This window comes from Stomoxys calcitrans, chromosome 3 (genome assembly GCF_963082655.1).
Source record: "Stomoxys calcitrans chromosome 3, idStoCalc2.1, whole genome shotgun sequence".
Lineage (NCBI taxonomy): Eukaryota > Metazoa > Arthropoda > Insecta > Diptera > Muscidae > Stomoxys > Stomoxys calcitrans.
Genome location: NC_081554.1, coordinates 120,325,499 through 120,346,609, shown reverse-complemented (window position 1 = coordinate 120,346,609; position 21,111 = coordinate 120,325,499). Strand labels below are relative to the sequence as shown.

Sequence of the window (21,111 nt, the reverse complement as noted above, 5' to 3'; positions counted from 1 at the left end):
CTAGGGGGACCACCCAAGCGCCAAAACACCCCTAAATTGGACATATTTACCGACCATGGCAATATGGGACTCAAATGTAAGGTATTTGCAAGTAGAATACGAATCTAATATCCAAATGTGGGACCACGTTTCTGGGGGTCCACCCCTTCCCCAAAACACCCCCCAAACTGGACTTATTTACTGACCATGGGAATATGGGACTTAAATAAAAGGTATTAGAATGTAAGATACGAATCTGATATCCAAATATGGGACCTGGTGTTTGGGGGCCCGCCTCTCCCCAAAAACAAAGAAGACAAATTTACGACCATAGCAATATGGGGGTTCAAATGAATGAATTTGATATCAATATTCGGGAAAAGTGTCTATGGGGCCACCCCACCCCCACAACACCACCCAAATAGTAAGTATTTCCTGACTATTGCAATATGAGGCTCAAATAAAAGGGTTTTTAAAGTGGAATCCGAATCCGATATATATTTTCAGCTCACTGAGTGGCCGCCCATTCCCCAAAACACCACCCAAGTCGATCATGTTTGCCGACTATGGAAATATGGGGCTCAAATTAAAGGTATGTGGGAGTAGACCACGTATCTGATATAAACATTAGGGGCCAACTGTCTAGCGGACGTCCCACCACCATTACAACTCCCAAATAGGACGTATTTGCTCACCAAGACAATTTGGGTCTTAAAGAGAGTGGAACTAAATATTTATAGCTTTTAGGGCCAATACCCCAAACCGGACATATTATCTGACTTTTGCAATAAGGAGTTTAAAGGAGATTAGAAAACGAATTTGATATCCAATTGTGGGGGCAAGGGCAATATGGGGTTCAAATAAATGATATATAGATATATGAGAATAGAGCACGTTGCTGATATATTTTCCGGGCTTAATGTTTGGAGGACCACCCCAATCGCCAAAACACCCCTAATGTGGAGCTTAAATGAAAGGTATTTGGGGATAGAGCAAGAATTGATACCCACTTTCGCAAGAATTGATACCCAAAATACCCCACAAACAGCAATTTGTTAGTGACCATCGCTATATGGAGCTCAAATAAAGGTATTTGATAGTAGAATACAAATTTGATATCCAAATTTAGGACCATGTATTTAGGGCATCACCCCTTTCGCAAAACACCCCCAAAGGGAAAAAATTTTTCAAACATGTTAATATGAGGCTCAAATGAAAGGTATTTGAGATTAGAAAACGAATTTGATAACCTATTTTGGGGCCATGTGTTTGGGGGACGTCTCATCCTGTAAACTCCTCTTAAGCCAATGGCAATATGGGCTTTAAATAAATGGTATTTGAGAGAAGAGCACGGTGCTGATATTTTTTCAGGGCCAAGTATCTGGGGGACCACCTCTCCCCCTAAAACATCACCAAATCAGACATAATGAGAATATTAGGCTGAAATGAAGTATTTTAAAAATGGAGTACACCTTACATCCAAATTTAAATTCGTAGACCAATAGAGATAGTATGGGATTCAGATAAAGGCACTTATATTATTAAACTGTTAGTCAAGCGGCATACTATTTTCGTTGCATGGTATTTCACTAAAAGATCTTTTATGTCGAAAATAAATATTCCACTTTTACTTTTGTTCCATTTAAAGTAAAAAAAGCGGAGCGGGCCCGGGTCAGCTAGTATATATATATATATATATATATATATATATATATATATATATATATATATATATATATATATATATATATATATATATATATATATATATATATATATTCATAGGCAAAATTTGCAAAAATTTTTCAATCTTATCTTTTTCAATCCACGCTCCTTCCGTGTATAAATGTTCAATTCAATTAAAAATTTGTATAAGATGTATTATATAAATTTCAATTTCTTTTATTTTCACAAGTAGTCAGCACGACTTTCCAATGTTTGGTATGATATGTTCTTAAAGTTAACATATAGTATTTAGGTAAAGAAAGCATTCATCCATATTCTGGTTGCCGAAGGCGTAGTCGATTTTCAACAAATCTGTATTATTTCGCATGGTGCCAGTTTTAAAAATCAAGCATAATGAAAATTTTGATCGACAGTTTTCGCCAAATTTTGCCATTCAACAGGACTTGGGGATATTGGAAAGCAAGTAACGGTTCTGATTGGTTTTGACTTGCCAAAATCCAGGCTTATCTTGATATTTCTTCATCTCAAATGGGGACACAAACCTCGCCACTGTGTCACCTTAAAGATAGTGAGCTAAGATATGCGACGAGTTCACCTATAGAGCAATAAAAGGATAGGTTGGGGTGTCGGGATATTAGCCCATCACCCGGAAAATTTGAAGGAATTACTTTGAAAAAAAAAAAAAAAAAATAACAAGAAGTAAGGATAGGCTAAAGTCGGACGAATCCTACCTTTTGATACCCTACACCACATTGGAAATGTAGGCTAAGTCGCCGAATTAAAAATTTTTTAATATTTGATTTGTAGAACTTCGATCAAAACTGATACATATTGTAGGAGCCATAGAGTAAATCGTTGGAAAAATTTTTGGAAAGATCGATTGATAAATGCGTTAGCAAAGGCCTTAAAAGTGAAAATCAGGAGATGCATATATATGGGAGCTATATCTATGAAATCTATATGACATTCATCAGTCATAAGAAGAGTTATAAGAGAATCCCTCGTGCAAAATGTCGTTAGAATCGGTTTACAAATGACGATATAATTGTAATTTTAGACCAAATCGGACGAATAATTGTTTGGGAGCTATATCTAAATCTGAACCGATTCCTATGAAATCTCCAATAGTGTTAAGATTTATAAAAAAACGCCTCGTGCAAAATTTCGTGAAAATCGGTTTACAAATGACGATATCTAAATCGTCTCTAGGCCCAAGAAACATGGACAGAGACATACGGACAGACAGATAGACAGACGGACACTGCTAAATCGAATCAGAAGGTGATTCTGAGTCGATCGGTATAGCTTTCAATGGGTCTATCTCTCTTCCTTCTGGGTGTTACAAACAAATTCACTAAGTTGTAATACACAGTAATGGTGTAGGGTATAAAAAGGGGATCCTCCTTGTTGACGGCCCCGCGAACGTTTTAAGGACCATGATTTGTGTATCTGCACCTGGAATGTCCGCACTCTTTATAGAGAGGGTGCAGTGTACGCACTGGCGGATGTATTTGAGAAATACAAGGCAGACATTACTGCAATACAGGAAGTGCGATGGCACGGGGAAGGCTCCACAACAATACCGAGTGGTGACGCCCTATATTATAGCTGCTATGAGACGAGGCATGAATTCGGCTGTGGATTTGTGTTTAGTCGGAGAATGAAACACCTTGTATCCAGGTTCACTCCGGTGGCATAAAGGCCTAATTCTTTAACATGAGTCTTATTTTTGTCCATGGACAGTGGTCATAGTCCCTACCGCCTAGAAAGGGAATATGACCACTGTCCCGACCATGACATTAATATCATTCTGGGAGATTTTATTTCGAAAATAGGGAAGGAAAATATCTTTGGGCCAACAGTCGGAAAATTAAGCCTACACGATGAAACTTCCTATAATGGATTGTGGCTAATAGACTTCGCCGAGGCAAAGAACATGGTAGTGAGCAGCATCAGATTTCAACATCGAAGGATTCACACTGTCACATGACTGTCACCCGATCAAAAGGCAAGCAACCAAATAGATTATATTGTAATTGACCAGCGTGTTAGATGAAAAGCTGCAAACACAACGTATGACAATGGCATACTCCGCTCGACTGACCCAACTGCTCGATGGAAGCATGCCTTCTCCCAATGATATAATGACGCAGTGGCAGTCGATTGTCCACTCCATGAAAATGCTGCAAAATCCGTACTTGGGTACAGGAAGCCTCCCCCAAAGAACCCATGGTACGACCAAGTGTGTCGAAATGCTACAGAAGCTAGAGGAATCCTGCAATCAGTAGCAACGCGCCAGATGCAGGAGAGTGATTGGGAGAAAAGGAGAAAGGAGAAGCGTCTAATCCGCAGAAAGAAAAAAGGAATGGAAAGACGTGAGTGTGAGCGAATTGAGATGTATGGGAGTCAGAAGGAAGTCCGAAAATTCTACCAAAGGATTAAACATCAAACCGATGGCACATCCTCCTGCAGAGACAAAGAAGGAAATCTGGTAACTGACACAGATAGCGTGCTGATGGAAAGAACATTTTACCGTAGAACAAATCTCTGATGAAGGTGTAAAATGTTCACCTCCTAGTCATAACGAGGTCCTGGTAGCAGTGACCCGACTGAAGAACAACAAGGCAGCAGGAGCCGACGGGGTACCCGCTGAACTATTTAAGAATGGCGGCGACACGCTGAGAAGACGTTCCTCAGTAAGAATAGGAAGGAATCTCTCCGAACCATTCCCTGCCAAACGAGGTTTCAGACAAGGAGACAGCTTATCGTGTGATCTCTTTAATATCCTGCTGGAGAAGATTATATGAGATGCAGATGTGAATAGATATGGCACACTACTCACAAGAGAACACATGCTACTCGCCTATGCCGACGACATCGATATAATATCCCGGTCACCGGAAGTAGTAACTGTAGCCTTTGAAAGAATCGAAAGAGAGTCAATGAAATTGGGTCTGGTTGTAAATGTAGAAAAGACGAAAGAGACGGTTTCAACTTGCAAAACAACTTGTACAACCGATCAGATAAACAAAATAGAGAAAATTTGGAACAATAACTTTGAGATAGTCATTAACTTTATCTATCTCGGCAACGCCATAACCGAAACGAACGACACGATTTTTGAAATAAAGCGAAGAATAATGCTAACAAACAGATGCTACTTTGGATGAAGTAGGCAGATTGAAAAACAAGGCCGCCTCTCGACAGACGATGATAACACTGTACAATACACTGATACTACCCGTGTTGTTATATGGTCCCGGGGCATGGGTACTTGTGAAAGCAAACGAGGCAGTGCTTGGAGTATTTAAGAGAAAGATTCTTCGTAAAATATATGGACCAGTTTGCATTAATGGAGAATATAGGCGTCGTATGAATCACGAGCTGTATGACGACGATAGCATAGTTACAAGTATCAAAACATAACGGTTGCGTTGGCTAGATCATGTTGTCAGAATGGATGAAGAAGCTCCTGCAAAGAAGTCTTTTGAAGGCAAACATGGTGATACACGAAAACCGGGACGACCAAAAGCCCGATGGAAATATCAAGTGGAATAAGAGATTTTAGAATAAGCGCAGAAGATGGAGGCGCTGGGAATGCTATTTTTCATTGGGCTAATGGGTCAAATATTCTGTCATAGCCAATTAAAGTAAAGTAAGTACTGTTTCATTGTTTTTCAAGTCCATCTCAATGATCAAGCGAGTGCAACACATAAAGGAGAGATTGTTGGATGAGTTTTGAAAGTCAAAAAAGTACTAAAATAAATCACAGTATATATAACAGATAAACACAAAGGAAGAAATACATTTTTGAACCTCAGGGACTCAATGTGCTCTATGAATTAAAAAGATGAAAAGTGTTGCTTGTGTGGGTTTTAAAAATTTTTTGATGATGGCACCCCTCTAAAATGTTTCATATTGTTAGATTTTAAGATTCCCAAAATTGAAGCACAATTGGAAGATATGCGATTTAAGTGACTTTGAGGACCCATATCTAAATTTTTAACAATTTATGTTCAATAACATAAGTGGTACTGAATTCGAGATAATGAAGCCAATGTCCCTAAAAATGTGCAAGGTAACCCTTGTGCTGATAGTCAGTCTGTCGTTTTTTGTAATTTAGGTAGAGATCGCATTTATTTATTATCCAATCATCCTTAAAATGTTCACATATCACTTTTTAAGCTCAAAACCAAAGGTTATCAATTGTGGAAAAAAATGGTTCCGATTTAGATATAGCTCCCATATATATAATGCGTCCGATTTACACTTAAAAGAGCGTAGTTACAATAATTTTGAATGGATATGCACTAAATTCGGTATGGAATGTTATATTACTCATCTGGAAGCCTCTGCCAATTTTCGGTCTAAATTTTGATATAACTTCCATATAAAGACAGTAGCCGAAGTTGATTTATTGGGATGTAGTGACTATAGGTTGAAACTATAATGGGAACTATCTCCAAATCAAATTTACAGCAAAAAGAAAAAAAAAAATAAAGATACACATATTGGAAGCTACGACTGTCGAAGCCCTATATACGTGCAGTACGCCATAGTTGCCTGCACGGGAAAGGAAATATTGCATATTTACAAAATGCAAACGAGGCAAACTGCATGCCATTGAGAGCAGAATTCTGCTTGCGGCATGTTCTAAGATAAGTCTCATTTATCTATATTCACACGCTCCACCAACCAATGTGCTCTATGAATTAAAAAGATGAAAGTGTTGCTTGGGTGGGTTTTACAAATTTTTTGATGATGGCACCCCTCTAAAATGTTTCATATTGTTAGATTTTAAGATTCCCAAAATTGAAGCACAATTGGAAGATATGCGATTTTAGTGACTTTGAGGACCCATATCTAAATTTTTAACAATTTATGTTCAATAACATAAGTGGTACTGAATTCGAGATAATGAAGCCAATGTCCCTAAAAATGTGCAAGGTAACCCTTGTGCTGATAGTCAGTCTGTCGTTTTTTGTAATTTAGGTAGAGATCGCATTTATTTATTATCCAATCATCCTTAAAATTTTCACATATCACTTTCTAAGCTCAAAACCAAAGGTTATCAATTGTGGAAAAAAATGGTTCCGATTTAGATATAGCTCCCATATATATAATGCGTCCGATTTACACTTAAAAGAGTGTAGTTACAATAATTTTGAATGGATATGCACTAAATTCGGTATGGAATGTTGTATTACTCATCTGGAAGCCTCTGCCAATTTTCGGTCTAAATTTTGATATAACTTCCATATAAAGACAGTAGCCGAAGTTGATTTATTGGGATGTAGTGACTATAGGTTGAAACTATAATGGGAATTATCTCCAAATCAAATTTACAGCAAAAAGAAAAAAAAAAACAAGTAAGAAGGCGTTAAGTTCGGCCAGGCCGAACTTTGGATACCCACCACCTCGGGTATATATGTGAACCACATTTCGTCAAAATCCAGTGAAAAATGCATACCTTATGCCCCATAGCAGCTCTATAGATATCATCCGATTTAGACCAAATGCTTATAAGTACATGTCATTGTTCAACCGAGAGATCGGTCTATATGGCAGCTATATCCAAATCTGGACCGATCTGAGCTAAATTGAAGACAAATATCGAAGGGCCCAACACAAGTCATTGTCCCAAATTTCGGCGACATCGGACAATAAATGCGCCTTTTATGGGCCAAAACCTTAAATCGAGAGATCGGTCTATATGGCAGCTATATCAAAATCTGAACCGATCAGAGCCAAATAGAAGAAAGATGTCGAAGGGCCTAAGGCAAATCACTGTCCCAAATTTCAGCAAAATCGGATAATAAATGTGGCTTTTATGGGCCTAAGACCATAAATCGGAGGATCGGTCTATATGGCAGCTATATCCAAATTTGGACCGATCTGGGCCAAATTGACGAAGGATGTCGAAGGGCTCAACGCAACTCACTGTCCCAAATTGCAGCAAAATCGGATAATAAATGTGGCTTTTATGGGCCTAAGACCATAAATCGGAGGATCGGTCTATATGGCAGCTATATCCAAATCTGGACCGATCTGGGCCAAATTGACGAAGGATATTGAAGGGCCCAACGTAACTCACTGTCCCAAATTTCAGCAAAATCGGATAATAAATGTGGCTTTTAAGGGCCTAAGACCCTAAATCGGCGGATCGGTCTATATGGGGGCCATATCAAGATATAGTCCGATATAGCCCATCTTCGAACTTAACCTGCTTATGGACAAAAAAAGAATCTGTGCAAAATTTCAGCTTAATATTTCAATTTTTAAAGACTGTAGCGTGATTTCAACAGACAGACGGACAGACGGACGGACATGTCTAGATCGTCTTAGATTTTTACGCTGATCAAGAATATATATACTTTATAGGGTCGGAAATGGATATTTCGATGTGTTGCAAACGGAATGACAAAATGAATATACCCCCATCCTTCGGTGGTGGGTATAAAAAAATAAAGATACACATATTGGAAGCTACGACTGTCGAAACCCTATATACGTGCAGTACGCCATAGTTGCCTGCACGTGAAAGGAAATATTGCATATTTACAAAATGCAAACGAGGCAAACTGCATGCCGTTGAGAGCAGAATTCTGCTTGCGGCATGTTCTAAGATAAGTCTCATTTATCTATATTCACAAGCTCCACCAACCAGTCTATTTTTATACCTACCATCATAGGATGGGGGTATACTAACCTAGCTATCCCGTTCGTAGCACCTCGAAATAACGATCGGCGACCACGTAAAGCATATTCTGGATCGTCTCGACATTCAAAAATCGAATCGAATCGTCGAAATCATTATAGCGGTCGAACGCGTAAAGCTAGCTGCTTGAAATTTTGCACAGATACTTAATATTGATATAGGTCGTTTGGGATTGCCAATGGGTCATATCGGTTCAGATTTGGATATAGCTTCCATATAAATCGATCTCCCGATTTGACTTCTTGAACCCCTGGAATCCGCAATTTTTGTCCGATTTGGCTGAAATTTTGTATGTGGTGTTCCGTTATGCCTGTTAACAAGTACGGTTCGAAACGGTCTATAACCTGATATAGCTCCCATATAAACCCATCTCCCGATTCGACTTCTTGAGCCCTTACAACCCGAAATTTTTGCCCAATTTAACTACAATTTTGCAGTTAGGGTTTTGTTATGACTTCCAATTACTGTACCAAGTACTGTCCGAATCGGTCTATAAATTGATATAGATCCCATAAAAACCGATCTCCTGATTTGACTTTTTGAACCCTTACTAGCCGCATTTTTTCCCGATTTGACTAAAATTTTATATGCGGTGTTCTGTGATGACTTCCAACAACTGTGGCGAGTACGGTCCAAATCAGCCTATAACCTGATATAGCTCCCATATTAACCAGTCTCTCGATTATCCTCGTTCGGTTCCGAGAAGCTGTAATTTTTGCTGGTTTGACAGAAGTTTGGTAAGTAGAATAAAATTATGGCCTTCACCTAAATTTAGTTTGTATAAACTTTTAGCAGAATCCATGGTGGTGGGTTCCAACGATTCGGCACGGCCGAACTTAGCACGCTTTTACTTGTTTAAGTTCAAATTCTTTATCTATATATAATTTATCTATGCTTCAGATTCTGAAAATGCTGTCAAATTCCGGTTTGAAATGTTAATGTTCCATTGCCAGCTAACATAAAATGCATTGAAATTTTGTATGTTGAAGTCATTCAGGCAAGTTCCTCTTTAGCTGAGAGCAAAGTAGAAGAGATAACTAAACGAAACTCAACTCTGAAAGATAGGAAATACTTTAATTGCTGGTATGTAGTAACACATGTTGCTAGTGGAAAGAATTCATTTGTTATGTGGTAAATATACAGCCACTAGGAGAATAGACATGAACATCCAGTATTGATTTGTAGCCGATATAGGTATTTAAACATACATAAACTGATAAAACGATTGTATCCACATAGATCCCACATTACCCCTTCAAAGGGGAAGTTCACCACTGTTTTAAGTGTTATACATTTTATTGGAAGGAGATACATTGCCAAGGAATTAATAACCTTTCGTTACCAGCAGATGGCAGCAGTGGTATTGGACAAAATAAGGTGTTTGTGCAAGTGAGAGTAAATGGTAAACACCGAGAGAAACGGATACAAAAGAGCCAGTTTCAAACTGTAATAAAGAGAAGCCCGCAATTCGCCATCGAATGTTATATTCGTTTGCAACAACGACGTACTACCGTATTGTGGATGGTGCATACTTCCTCCACTGGCGCTCCAGTTGGACATTGCCTTATGTTGTTCTTGTTGTTGACTGACGGTGGTGGTGGTGGTGTATAATATCTGGCTGAATGGCTGCTGGTTGGCGCGGCTCAGATGGGTTTGTTTATTTATCCAGTTGACAGTTGTTGGAAACTCGTCACGGTGTGCACATTAAAACTCGGATGATACTCTGCTGCTTTGCTTCGTTGTTCCGTTACGACAAAACGAGCAAAATCTAATCAAATTCAATCGCAATTGAACGTATTTAATACAGCCTTGGTCTTCCGTGTGGACGTAGTAACTTTACATCAATAACGCCATCAACATCAGGGATCCATCACTTTGGCGTTTCGCATGTTTTTATCTTCTCTAGCGGGATTCGATTATTTTGAAATGCATTCGACATTGATTCGGAAATCACATAACTAGATTATGGTGAAAATTAAGGAATAAAAAAGAAATAAAAGAAAAATATAATAATAATAATAATATCGATATATATATATATATATGTATGTATACAAATAACCAAATATAGTTGTAACAATGTTAAAAGTGCATAGAAGTGAGCGACACAATTAAAAATGTCCAATTCATATCTATTGGACTTCATAGAAAATTAAAGTTAAACAATTCAATCAAAAATACTTGGCATTCAAGAGGATTACAGTGTTGAAAATAATTCATATCCCACTATTTATCAATCATTCTGCGGCAATGTGTTCCAGCACATCGTTAACCCTTGGATTACTTTTCTTAGCTATCTGCAGCCTGGTCCAGAGTCATTTAAATGTTTATCTAAATCTACATGAGGTCATGCGCCTAATTGGTAAGTCTTTCTGACGATATGCAAAAGAAGCAAATATGTGTCCAATTTCCTAGGGCATTGTAACTGCAAATGTTGAGCAGTTGGCATTTGGCATGCTGAAAATTTAAGTTCTAAATGTGTGACAAAAAATTCTGTTCTGTTGTGAGAATTGTTTCTTATTTCAAAAGTTATAGAAGAAGGCTTCTCTATATTACATTATGTTCTGATCTTGACAATATTCGGGTCTGACACAACTAACTGTATCAAATTACAGCGAAATCTGGTATTAAATGTGACTTTTATGGTCTGAAGACCTATTATTTGGAGATCGGACCATATGGCACCTATATCTAAATATGGTCCGATCTAGACCATACTCTGCACAGATGTAAACTCAGTGATCCTTATTTCGGCGAAATTGGGCAGTAGATGCTCCTTTTTTGTGTCTATGTGTTATGGTATATACAAACATGGCCCGATCTGGAAAACATAAACAGTCCAACTCTAAAAACTTCCTAAGAGTTGATTCCCAAAAATTTTTTTCGAACAAAATTCTTCCTATTCGGATTGAGGAATAGGGGAATTGAGGAATAGGGGAATAATTTAGCAGAAGGAATTTCGAATTTTCGAAAACAGCTGTTTTGCTTCAGCTGCTTTATTTTGGCTAAACATTTGACTATTATTTTTTGGAAAGAAGAACATAAAATGGTGAAATAGGCAAAAAAAAAGTTAAAACAGTTTACAAACATGTTTAGTGTTGCTTTTGTAATCTTTGGTTTACTTTATTTATTATAATTTAATATTGCACAATTATGGCCTACAGCTTGTCACGTTATATCTGTATTGCAATAACAACTTTCCGCCTTCATCCATCAATCGTTGGCCAAAATGTGATGCTTCCAGAGTGGTCTGGTGGACAGATGAACAGATTAATTGTGTCGTGTTGTCCCTGATTGCATGCGGGGCACACATCCTGCACGTTGGCGTTTTCCCTTACCAAAAAAATTTTAGATAGCTGAATCTACCGGATCGTTCTTGGGCAGAACTACTTTAGTTAGAAGTAGAAGTTTGATTCTATAGCCGAAAATCGACTATGGATTTATTCCTACTCCCGTGGAGTAAATGCTGCCAAATGGTCTGAAGTGTAATTTTGCAAATTACCCCCCAAAAATATTCAATCAAGGAACAGGCAGAAGACTTCTTACATATCAAAGAGTCCTGCCCGATTCTACTTTAAGTTCAATAATAAGGGACCCCTTTTAGTATCCGGTTTGCCACTAAGCGATACGTATATCATTATACACATGAGTCTAAAAATATCAAAATATGAACTGACGCTGAATATTGCGATTGCTAATCGGCCACTTGTGGCTTATAATTGCATAATAAACAAATCAATAAAATAAATAAATATTTTGATACCTATGTAGCATATTCATATACCAATTCTAAAATTCTCGTCTTTTGTTGTCAATAAAACTGAAAAACTTATGCAAACCTTCTATGGTGGGTACATGCCATATTTATACCTGGAGGGCCTAACTAAATTTCTTCCTATTTTTGACGATAGTGAAAAATAATTTGCGTTCATAATAAATTGTTCGTAAATAGTAAGAGGTGGAATCATTAAAAAAACAATTAAATTCATAATTTGTATACATTCCGTTTGTAATACCTCGAAATATTCTTCTAAAACCCCATAAAATAAATATATTCTTGATCATTATGACATTTTAGGTCGATCTAGCCATGTTCATCCGTCTGTCTGTCGAGAGCACGCTAACTTTTGAAGGAGTAAATATTCGTCTAATACCCCATAAAATATATATATTCTTGTTTGTTATGAAATTATAAGTCGATCTAGCCATGTTTGTCAGCATGTCTATCGAAAGCGCGCTAACTTTCGAAGAAGTAAAGGTAGGCGCTTAAAATTTTGCACAAATACTTCTTATCAATGCAGGTCGGTTAGGATTGTAAATGGGACAAATCGGTCCACGTTTTGATATAGCTAGCCACCGATCTTGGGTCTTGACTTCGGGAGCTTCAAGAGGGCGCAATTCTTATCCGATTTGGCTGAAATTTTACATGAAATATTTTAGTTAGACATACAACAACTGTGCTTAGCATTGTCTAAATCTATACATAACACACACATAATACACATAATAGATGCTATATAAACCATACACATAATAGATGCTATATAAACCGAACTCCCGATTAGGCTTCTTAAGCTTCTAGAGGACGCAATTATTATTCGATTTGGCTGAAATTTTGTACATAGCGTTTTGGTATGACTTCCAACAACTGTATCAAGTATGGTATAAATCAATCTTTTTCTTGATATAGCTGCCATATAAACTGATCTCCCGATTAGACTTCTTGAGTTTCTAGAGGGCGTAATTTGGTATGACTTCCAACAACTGCGTTAAGTACGATCATATTTCAGTCCAGCTCCTGATATAGCCGCCACATAGTCCGACCTCCCGATTAAACTTCTTAAGTCCTAGACGGCGCAATTCTTATCCAATTTAGCTGAAAGCTGAAATTTTTCATATGTTGTGTTGGTATGACTTCCAACAACTATGCCAAGTATGATCTAAATCGGTTCATAACCTCATATATCTGCCATATAAACTGATCTTCCAATTTGACTTTCTGAGCCTCTTGAGGGGGCAATTATTATTCAGTTTGCCTGAAAATTTCAAGGTGATATTTTTCTATGACAAGTACGGTCAATAACCTCATATAGCTCATATATATTTGAAAAAGTAATTCAAAGTACTTGACAGATGAGATCCATGGTGAAGGGTATATAAGATTCGGCCCGGTCGAACTCAGCACACATTTACTTTTTTTATCCTAACTCCCTTCTATTTGTTTGGGGGAATTTTTCCCAAATTTGTCGTCTCTTTCTTCCTTTTATTTCAATTCAGTATACCTGCATTTTTCTTTGGGAGATATTTCCCTTTTTCGAAAAACAAACTCCCAGGGAATTGTTATTTAGAATAGGGCTGAACATTCCATTTTTCAGCTACTACTGTATTTGTATATTGACATTCAAATAAATGGACAATGCTTTATATATAGTTTGGTATTAAATTCACATTGGATGTAGACAAATGTTGCGATTTGTAGATAAGTCGTAACGGATTCTAACTCCTACTAAGAAGTTCTCAAAGTAACAATTTGATTTAGATTTTCCAGGTCCACATTATTTTCATGATGCAGGATTTTATTATTATTTATTTCATTTTAATACTTTCCTACAAAAAAGAGTATATTCGACTTTTATAACTTTAAAAAATACATTCAGGGGAAGGCTTCAGTATTTTGTAAGTTCATTAAACATAATTTGGCAATTCTTTTTGAGAGATTTCTGAAGACGCAGTTAAATTAAATTGCTGCAAATACTTCGTTGTGTAAGTTTTGATGCTTACCGGACCATGTCAATGAACTGAGAAATAGTCATAATCATTATTTGCAACCTCCTCTAATTCTGTTCTTAGATAAAAATAAGAAAAGATTTGAAAAAACTTAAGCTAAATTTTTTATACATATACAGTCGAACTGCTCTCTAACGAACTTCCCTAGAAAGAATTGTTCTACCTAACGAATAAAAATTGAAAACACAAGTTTTTTCAGCCATTTTCACCTCTCTATGACGAATACTTCTCTGCTAAGAATTGTTTATAAAGCGAAAGTTGAAATTCTCTCAGAAACTAATCTCTCTATAACGATTTTTTTGGCAAGTTCACACAAGAAAGGTGAAGTTCACACAAAACGAAACTCATCTAATGTTGATAATTTACGCAATTGTAGACGGTCAAAAAATAAAAACTGCCGTAAAATAGGTTACATATGCATTGACTACTATGTCTAGTTTCTCGGATGAATAATCCAGCAAAGCTTTGTTTTTGCATTTTTAGTGGTCTAACGATTGATTGGAAAATTGCGAACAAAAGAAAAAAAAAATACCAATTTAAAATAAGTTGTGTACTGATCGGACGACAGACAAAAAAAAGTCAAAACGTAACGTATCTGTTGAAGAAAAGTGTTATATTATATCCAAAGTTGATGAAGGCTTTAAAAAATTGAGGCATATCGACTAGAACACTCTCAAATATTTCAAAAACAGAAACGCCATCCGCAATTTATTGTATCCAGCAATTTTCAGAACGTTAGGATGCCTGAGATGCTTTACAATGGGTAAGAATCCGAAAAATGAGCAAAAAATCAGCCGTGTGAACGGATAGAGATTATGTGTAAAATTTCAAGGCCGTCATTTGTCCGGGCGCCTCTCATCAGGCCACTAAAATTGGTCACCTCGGCATTTGGAAAACTTTTTCCGGCTGCAAAATCTTTGTTTGTGGTCCGATTTCCAAATATCTTTTCAGGTCTCGAGGATTTCCGGCTTTTAAGTTTTTTTTAAATTTTAGCCGAGACAGGCTTCCTAAACATTTTTTCCACCAAACAATATTTGTTGCCTCCTTCACTGCCAATTTACTACAGGCCATCTTTGCCCGAAATGGGTGTTTGGGTGTATTCATGAAGCTTTTATTTTTTGTTTTTTATGAGAGTTTTATCTGCACACTTCGAAATGATCGTTTTCAGAAAATTGAAAGTCGGACCACAAATGAAGATTTTATTTAGGGACTTGCCAAGAGATACCGGGGCGCCCATTTTCTCTTGTACTTACACTGGCGTAATAGGTCAATGTTTATTTAATTCTTCTTTTCAAATATATTGAAACTAACGTAAAAAAATAAATGATACATAAATGGTATAAAAACTTAAATTACATATTGGCAAATAAACAATTTTATATTTTACAGTCTGTAGAAGGCCGTATCAGGCAGTCTATTCTTTTTATTAATTTATATTTAATTTAATCTATTTAAATATTGTTTTAATCTATTTAAATAAATATTACGGTAACAGAAAAGGGGCACACATTCTCATATTTTAAATACACAAAACCTATCTGCTAAATCTCGGTCTGACCAAATGGATTTGTTGTTCAATCATCTTCATGGAATACACCAGTGATGGGCACACTAACACAATTGAAAAAACTAAACTTTGTTTGTATGAGGGATAGTAAAACTCGAACGACCAACCCAGTGAATTAGCTAAGTAAAATATCAATAATGTGTCAACCGAACGAAGCCGTACGGAGTTGCTTACACTATCGGTACTATTCATTTTTCCTGTGCGTTGGATTTTATTTGTGATTGTGTGTTATTACCCATCATGGGTATACACTGTTTCTGTGCATCTTTCTAAAGTTGTATTAATAGCTTCGAACGCTGGATAACGGCCAGAGAGGTCCGTATGACGATTTTCTAGGTTTTCGACAATCAAAAAGTTGTAAACGTAGAATATGTCATATACTTGTATAAAATTTAATAAACGGGATCTTTTTGTTCTTAATTTGTTATGCATTTTTATTTACATAAAATATTGAAATCGTTGCTTAATTTGCTCTCAATACGTCATTTAGCATTTTTCACATACATTTTAATATTGGGTTGCCCAAAAAGTAATTGCGGATTTTTCATATAGTCGGCGTTGACAAATTTTTTCACAGCTTGTGACTCTGTAATTGCATTCTTTCTTCTGTCAGTTATCAGCTGTTACTTTTAGCTTGCTTTAGAAAAAAGTGTAAAAAACTATATTTGATTAAAGTTCATTCTAAGTTTTATTAAAAATGCATTTACTTTCTTTTAAAAAATCCGCAATGACTTTTTGGGCAACCCAATAGCATTCATGCAATTAAAATCTTAAAATTTGAAAAATTCACACGTTTTGCGCTACATAATTTGTTCTTGAAATAATTCATACAATCGGATATTATACGGAATATCCGTTGAAATTTTTAATTGTTTCGCGAGCGAAATTTGACGGCTGTCAAATGTTTTTGTTTCCATACCAAAACACGTTTCATTTTCTTCACTTATTGTTTTCTCTATTTTATATATTTTTTCTCAATTAGATAAAGAAAAACAAACCATTTAAACCAACAAAACAAACAAAAATGATGCCGCCAATAGTTTCAAGTGTTGCCACTTGGATAGTTTTTTTTGCAATTTTCCTCACTTTAAACAGAGCACTACTTTTCTGCCTATTTTTAGCCAACGATTCGCCGACGTTTTTATACCCTCCACCATAAGATGGGGGGTATACTAATTTCGTCATTCTGTTTGTAACTACTCGAAATATTCGTCTGAGACCCCATAAAGTATATATATTCTTGATCGTCGTGACATTTTATGTCGATCTAGCCATGCAGGAGATTAATGCAAACACATTCTTAAATAAATAAACATGTACAATGAGAAATTAGAATTATATTGAAGTTGGATGTGTATGGGAATGTCCTAAACAATACTCGTGCGTATACAAATACATTTTAGTTACGAACATAATCGTTCACTTACATGTGTTGACATAACAAGCAAACATTGTCATTTGATATGATTATAAGATGTTGGCAGTACGACATATCCAACCACAAAACCACAATCAATAGTCATGTAGAGGGAATAATTGTAGATTAAGAATTAAATCCACATGAGAACATCTGCAGTTTAAGTAATGCAGTATATCGTTCAGCTGCACTGCTGTTGACTTAAAGACAGATAAGATGGCCTCAACTAACCCTTTGGGTGCGGTATAGCCTGGTGATCATATCGTAAATTACAAAAATGTTTATTTACGAAATTAGTTAATCTGCGAGTGGCATTCGAGTTAACAGAAAAGTGATTGATCGATTGATGACTGAGTTGATTTATTTGTTTATTTGGAATAGCGCTACCAAAAGTACATCGATTGATTTATGAGTAATAGAATTACAAAAGAGAAACCTCTAGTGTTTCCACTCTATATTTGTTCATTTATTAAGAATGGCGCAAATAGTGCCACTAGTCAGCGCCACCCAAATAATAGAAAATACAGTCACAGAATGCTGCTTCTGCAGCGATGGAAGAAGTGTTCAATCGCCCAAACTACGGGGCCTTAAATCCAGAAATTTGTATTTGAGTTTTGGCCAAATAAAAACCTCTCAAGTAGAACGGCAAGCTCGAAGCTTCTAGGGAAGAAGAAGTGTTCAATCGCCCAAACTACGGGGCCTTAAATCCAGAAATTTGTATTTGAGTTTTGGCCAAATAAAAACCTCTCAAGTAGAACGGCAAGCTCGAAGCTTCTAGGGCGCCATGAAGTCAAATAAGAAGATCGGGCTATAGGGGGGATATATACATATGAACAAGATGCTAAAAACAGAATAACAAAATTAGTATACCCCCATCCTATGATGGACCTATTTTAATCGTATTCAAAAACGCTCTCTGTGCCCTCAAGAAAAGTATCGTGAGATCGATTCATGTGGAGGCTTTATCGAGAATTTAGACCAGATTGCCTTTGCTAGGGGGCTATCGGGCCCGAGCCTCGCGTTTATATACTTATTATGTTTTGTTGTTCTAACATGGCCCGCTTCAAAATAAAATCCTGGTTATGTCCCTGTCCAGGATATATAATTTATTGGGTCGAAAATACCAATGGTCTCTACAGGCCTTTTAAGGCCCCTTGAACTCTTGCAATATGTTTATTAAACCTACTATTTTATCAGCGCCTTATGCCTCATAAGAGCACTTTGTATTGGCATGTAGTATCCGTTTATCGGGAAAGGTACCTGCAACAGCTGATGTACGCGATTGTTTGCGCTTATCAAGCTTAACCTAAATTCTAAATCCAACAAAGGAAATAAAAGTTAAGTTATTCGTCGGTCGGTTCCAACACACATAATCAAACTCAAACTGCAGCACAAGATTGTTAAACAAAAATTTATTGTTTATTTACACAAAAATGTTCACATTTGATTTGTTATGGGCTAGATAACGCCAGATACGTTAATCAACCGCAGACTATTTGTTACGTGCGAGTGGTTGTTTAAATAACAACACTGACTCCAATTAAGGGGAGAAATGCGGTAAAAGTGCCTATCAGTTAGTTTTGTTGACAGAATTGGCGTCTGGCAAAGAAGACATTGTAATTGTAGTGCATTTTTCCTGACCAAAGATGAACTAAAATTCTAGCGCCATCCTTCTTATTTGGTTTTATAGTGGAAGTTCTTAAACAAAACGAACCAGGTTAGCTATCAAAGAAGATTATCGGGAACTTGTCATGGAATATTATGACATGTCAATTGATACGTGGGTAGGTATTCACACCATTCACATACGGGTGACGGTTCGGATAGCTATCAATGATGTGCCACTAAGTATCGCAAATAAAGGGTGATTTTTTAGCTATTATCTTTTTGACCACTCTGGTTCAAACAGCTCACGTACGTTTCGTGTTTTGTTTCATTGTCAAACATCTTCAGTTTGGTCTATAATTTAAGCATGAACAACGCTTGCAAATTATTGAATTTTATTATCAAGAGTGTGCTCTGTTAAGAAAGTTAATCGTGCGCGTCAACCATTGAGCGACGAAGCTCATTTTTGACTCAATGGTTACGCAAATAATCAGAATCGTCGTTTTGGAGTGAAGATCAGCCAGAAGCATTGCAAGAGTTACCAATGCATACAGAATCGCCTAGATCGTGCGATTTCACGTCTTTAGACTATTTTTTGCCCGCTTCAATTGACGCATCGGAGACAACATGGAAGCATTTATTGGTGAGATACCGGCCGAAATGTTGGAAAGAGTATGCCGAAATTGGACTAAGCGGATGGACCATTTGACGCGCAGTCATAAAATAAAATAATCTACAAATATTAAATTATATAGGCCGTACTATCGATTCAAATAAAAATTTCATGCATTTTTCCGAATTTTATGTGTTTTTTTCAAAACTTTCCTATAACTTTTAAAAAATCATCCTTTACAATACTTGCAACAGGGGTCTTAATGCATTACTTCGTCAACGTAGCCGTTGTATGTTTAATTTTTTTTTTATTATCAAGACATCATCGTTACTCGGTTTTATTTCACATCATTGTTCTAGCCCATCGATCAATTATGCGTATGTATTAATGGTTATTGTGTCAGCAATGCTTTCAATAATTGAAGTCACAATGGCTATTTTTGTGTGAGAGCTGTCACTTGACAGAGTTGTGATATGCTTACCTTAAGACACTCCACACATCTACCACTACTACTACCACACTACCATGTAATATTTTAAGATGGACAACAGATCCAATGTCAAATATTTTAATTTATGACAAACTGTGAAAACCAAAAGATTTTCTTCAACACGGTAGATTTGAGTTTTGCCATTTTCTGTAATGTTCGAGGGTGCAGCATTTTCTAAAAAGTTATGCAAGGTGCTGGATGCGTTTATGGCATCTTGCAATGACGTTTTTATACCCTCCACCATAGGTTGGGGGTATACTAATTTCGTCATTCTGTTTGTAACTCCTCGAAATATTCGTCTGAGACCCCATAAAGTATATATAGATCGACATAAAATGTCGCAACGATCAAGAATATATATACTTTATGGGGTCTCAGGTGAATATTTCGAGTAGTTACAAACAGAATGACGAAATTAGTATACTCCCCATCCTATGGTGGAGGGTATAAAAATGTTCAACTTTAAATACGCCGTAAGAAAAAAGTAAACTGTATGGTTTCAATGGTATTGATAGTAAAGCAACACCATGAATTAATAGTAGAACAATACCGTATGGTATTTATAATGCTTTACATCATCCATACCATACGGTAATGTTTTGGTATTACTTTACTATCATTACCGTTGGTAAAAATTGTTCCTTTCGGCGTGGGGGTTTGCATTTCCCGTCTTTTTACAATGCCGGGAAAACGGGAATATTTTTTTTTTAAAATATATGTTAAATATTTTTTAATAAATATAAAAACTAAATGGGAGTAGGAAATGTTCGTGTTTAACTGTTAGTGAAAAGTTTTGTCCTTAAATATTATATAAACTCATATTACCCTTAAATTGTCTAATGAGTTTCTTGCACGGTTATTTTCACTATTCAATATTCCTACATAGACGGTATCAAGAACAATAAATTGACCCTTGTTATAAATACCGGAAGCGTTCCAGATAATCGATTTTCCCGGTTAATCGAGGTAAATGTTTGTACTCGTTTTTACATAGATATTCGTTACCTATTTATATTTTATTTTTCTTACGCGATTAGTTAACAAGTAAAAAGGCGTTAAGTTCGGACGGGTCGAACTTTGGATACCCACCACCTCGGGTATATATGTATACCATCTTTCGTCATAATCCGGTGAAAAATGCATAATTAATGCCCCCCATAGCAGCTTTATCGAAATATCGTCCGATTTGGACCAAATTCGATACGGGTATTGAGTGACCTATTAAGTACAAGTCATTGTTCAATTTTGT

At 36.5% G+C, this 21,111-nt stretch overlaps 1 protein-coding gene and 1 long non-coding RNA gene across 2 annotated transcripts in view; one reads left to right on the top strand and one right to left on the bottom strand.

The window, feature by feature from the left end:
- Positions 1-9,438: 9,438 nt before the first annotated feature.
- The window catches only part of LOC106094253 (uncharacterized), a 34,347-nt gene continuing 22,674 nt past the window's right edge, over positions 9,439-21,111 (bottom strand). Inside the window, exon 2 of the long non-coding RNA XR_001222524.2 lies at positions 9,439-10,341. This is a non-coding gene — a long non-coding RNA (uncharacterized LOC106094253). The remainder of the gene's footprint in view (positions 10,342-21,111) is intronic.
- The window catches only part of LOC106090604 (tyrosine-protein kinase Drl), a 128,637-nt gene continuing 117,801 nt past the window's right edge, over positions 10,276-21,111 (top strand). The window contains exons 1-2 of the mRNA XM_059365208.1: positions 10,276-10,351; positions 10,455-10,745. Coding sequence (XP_059221191.1) covers positions 10,634-10,745 — 112 coding nt within the window. The 5' untranslated portion in view covers positions 10,276-10,351; positions 10,455-10,633. The remainder of the gene's footprint in view (positions 10,352-10,454; positions 10,746-21,111) is intronic.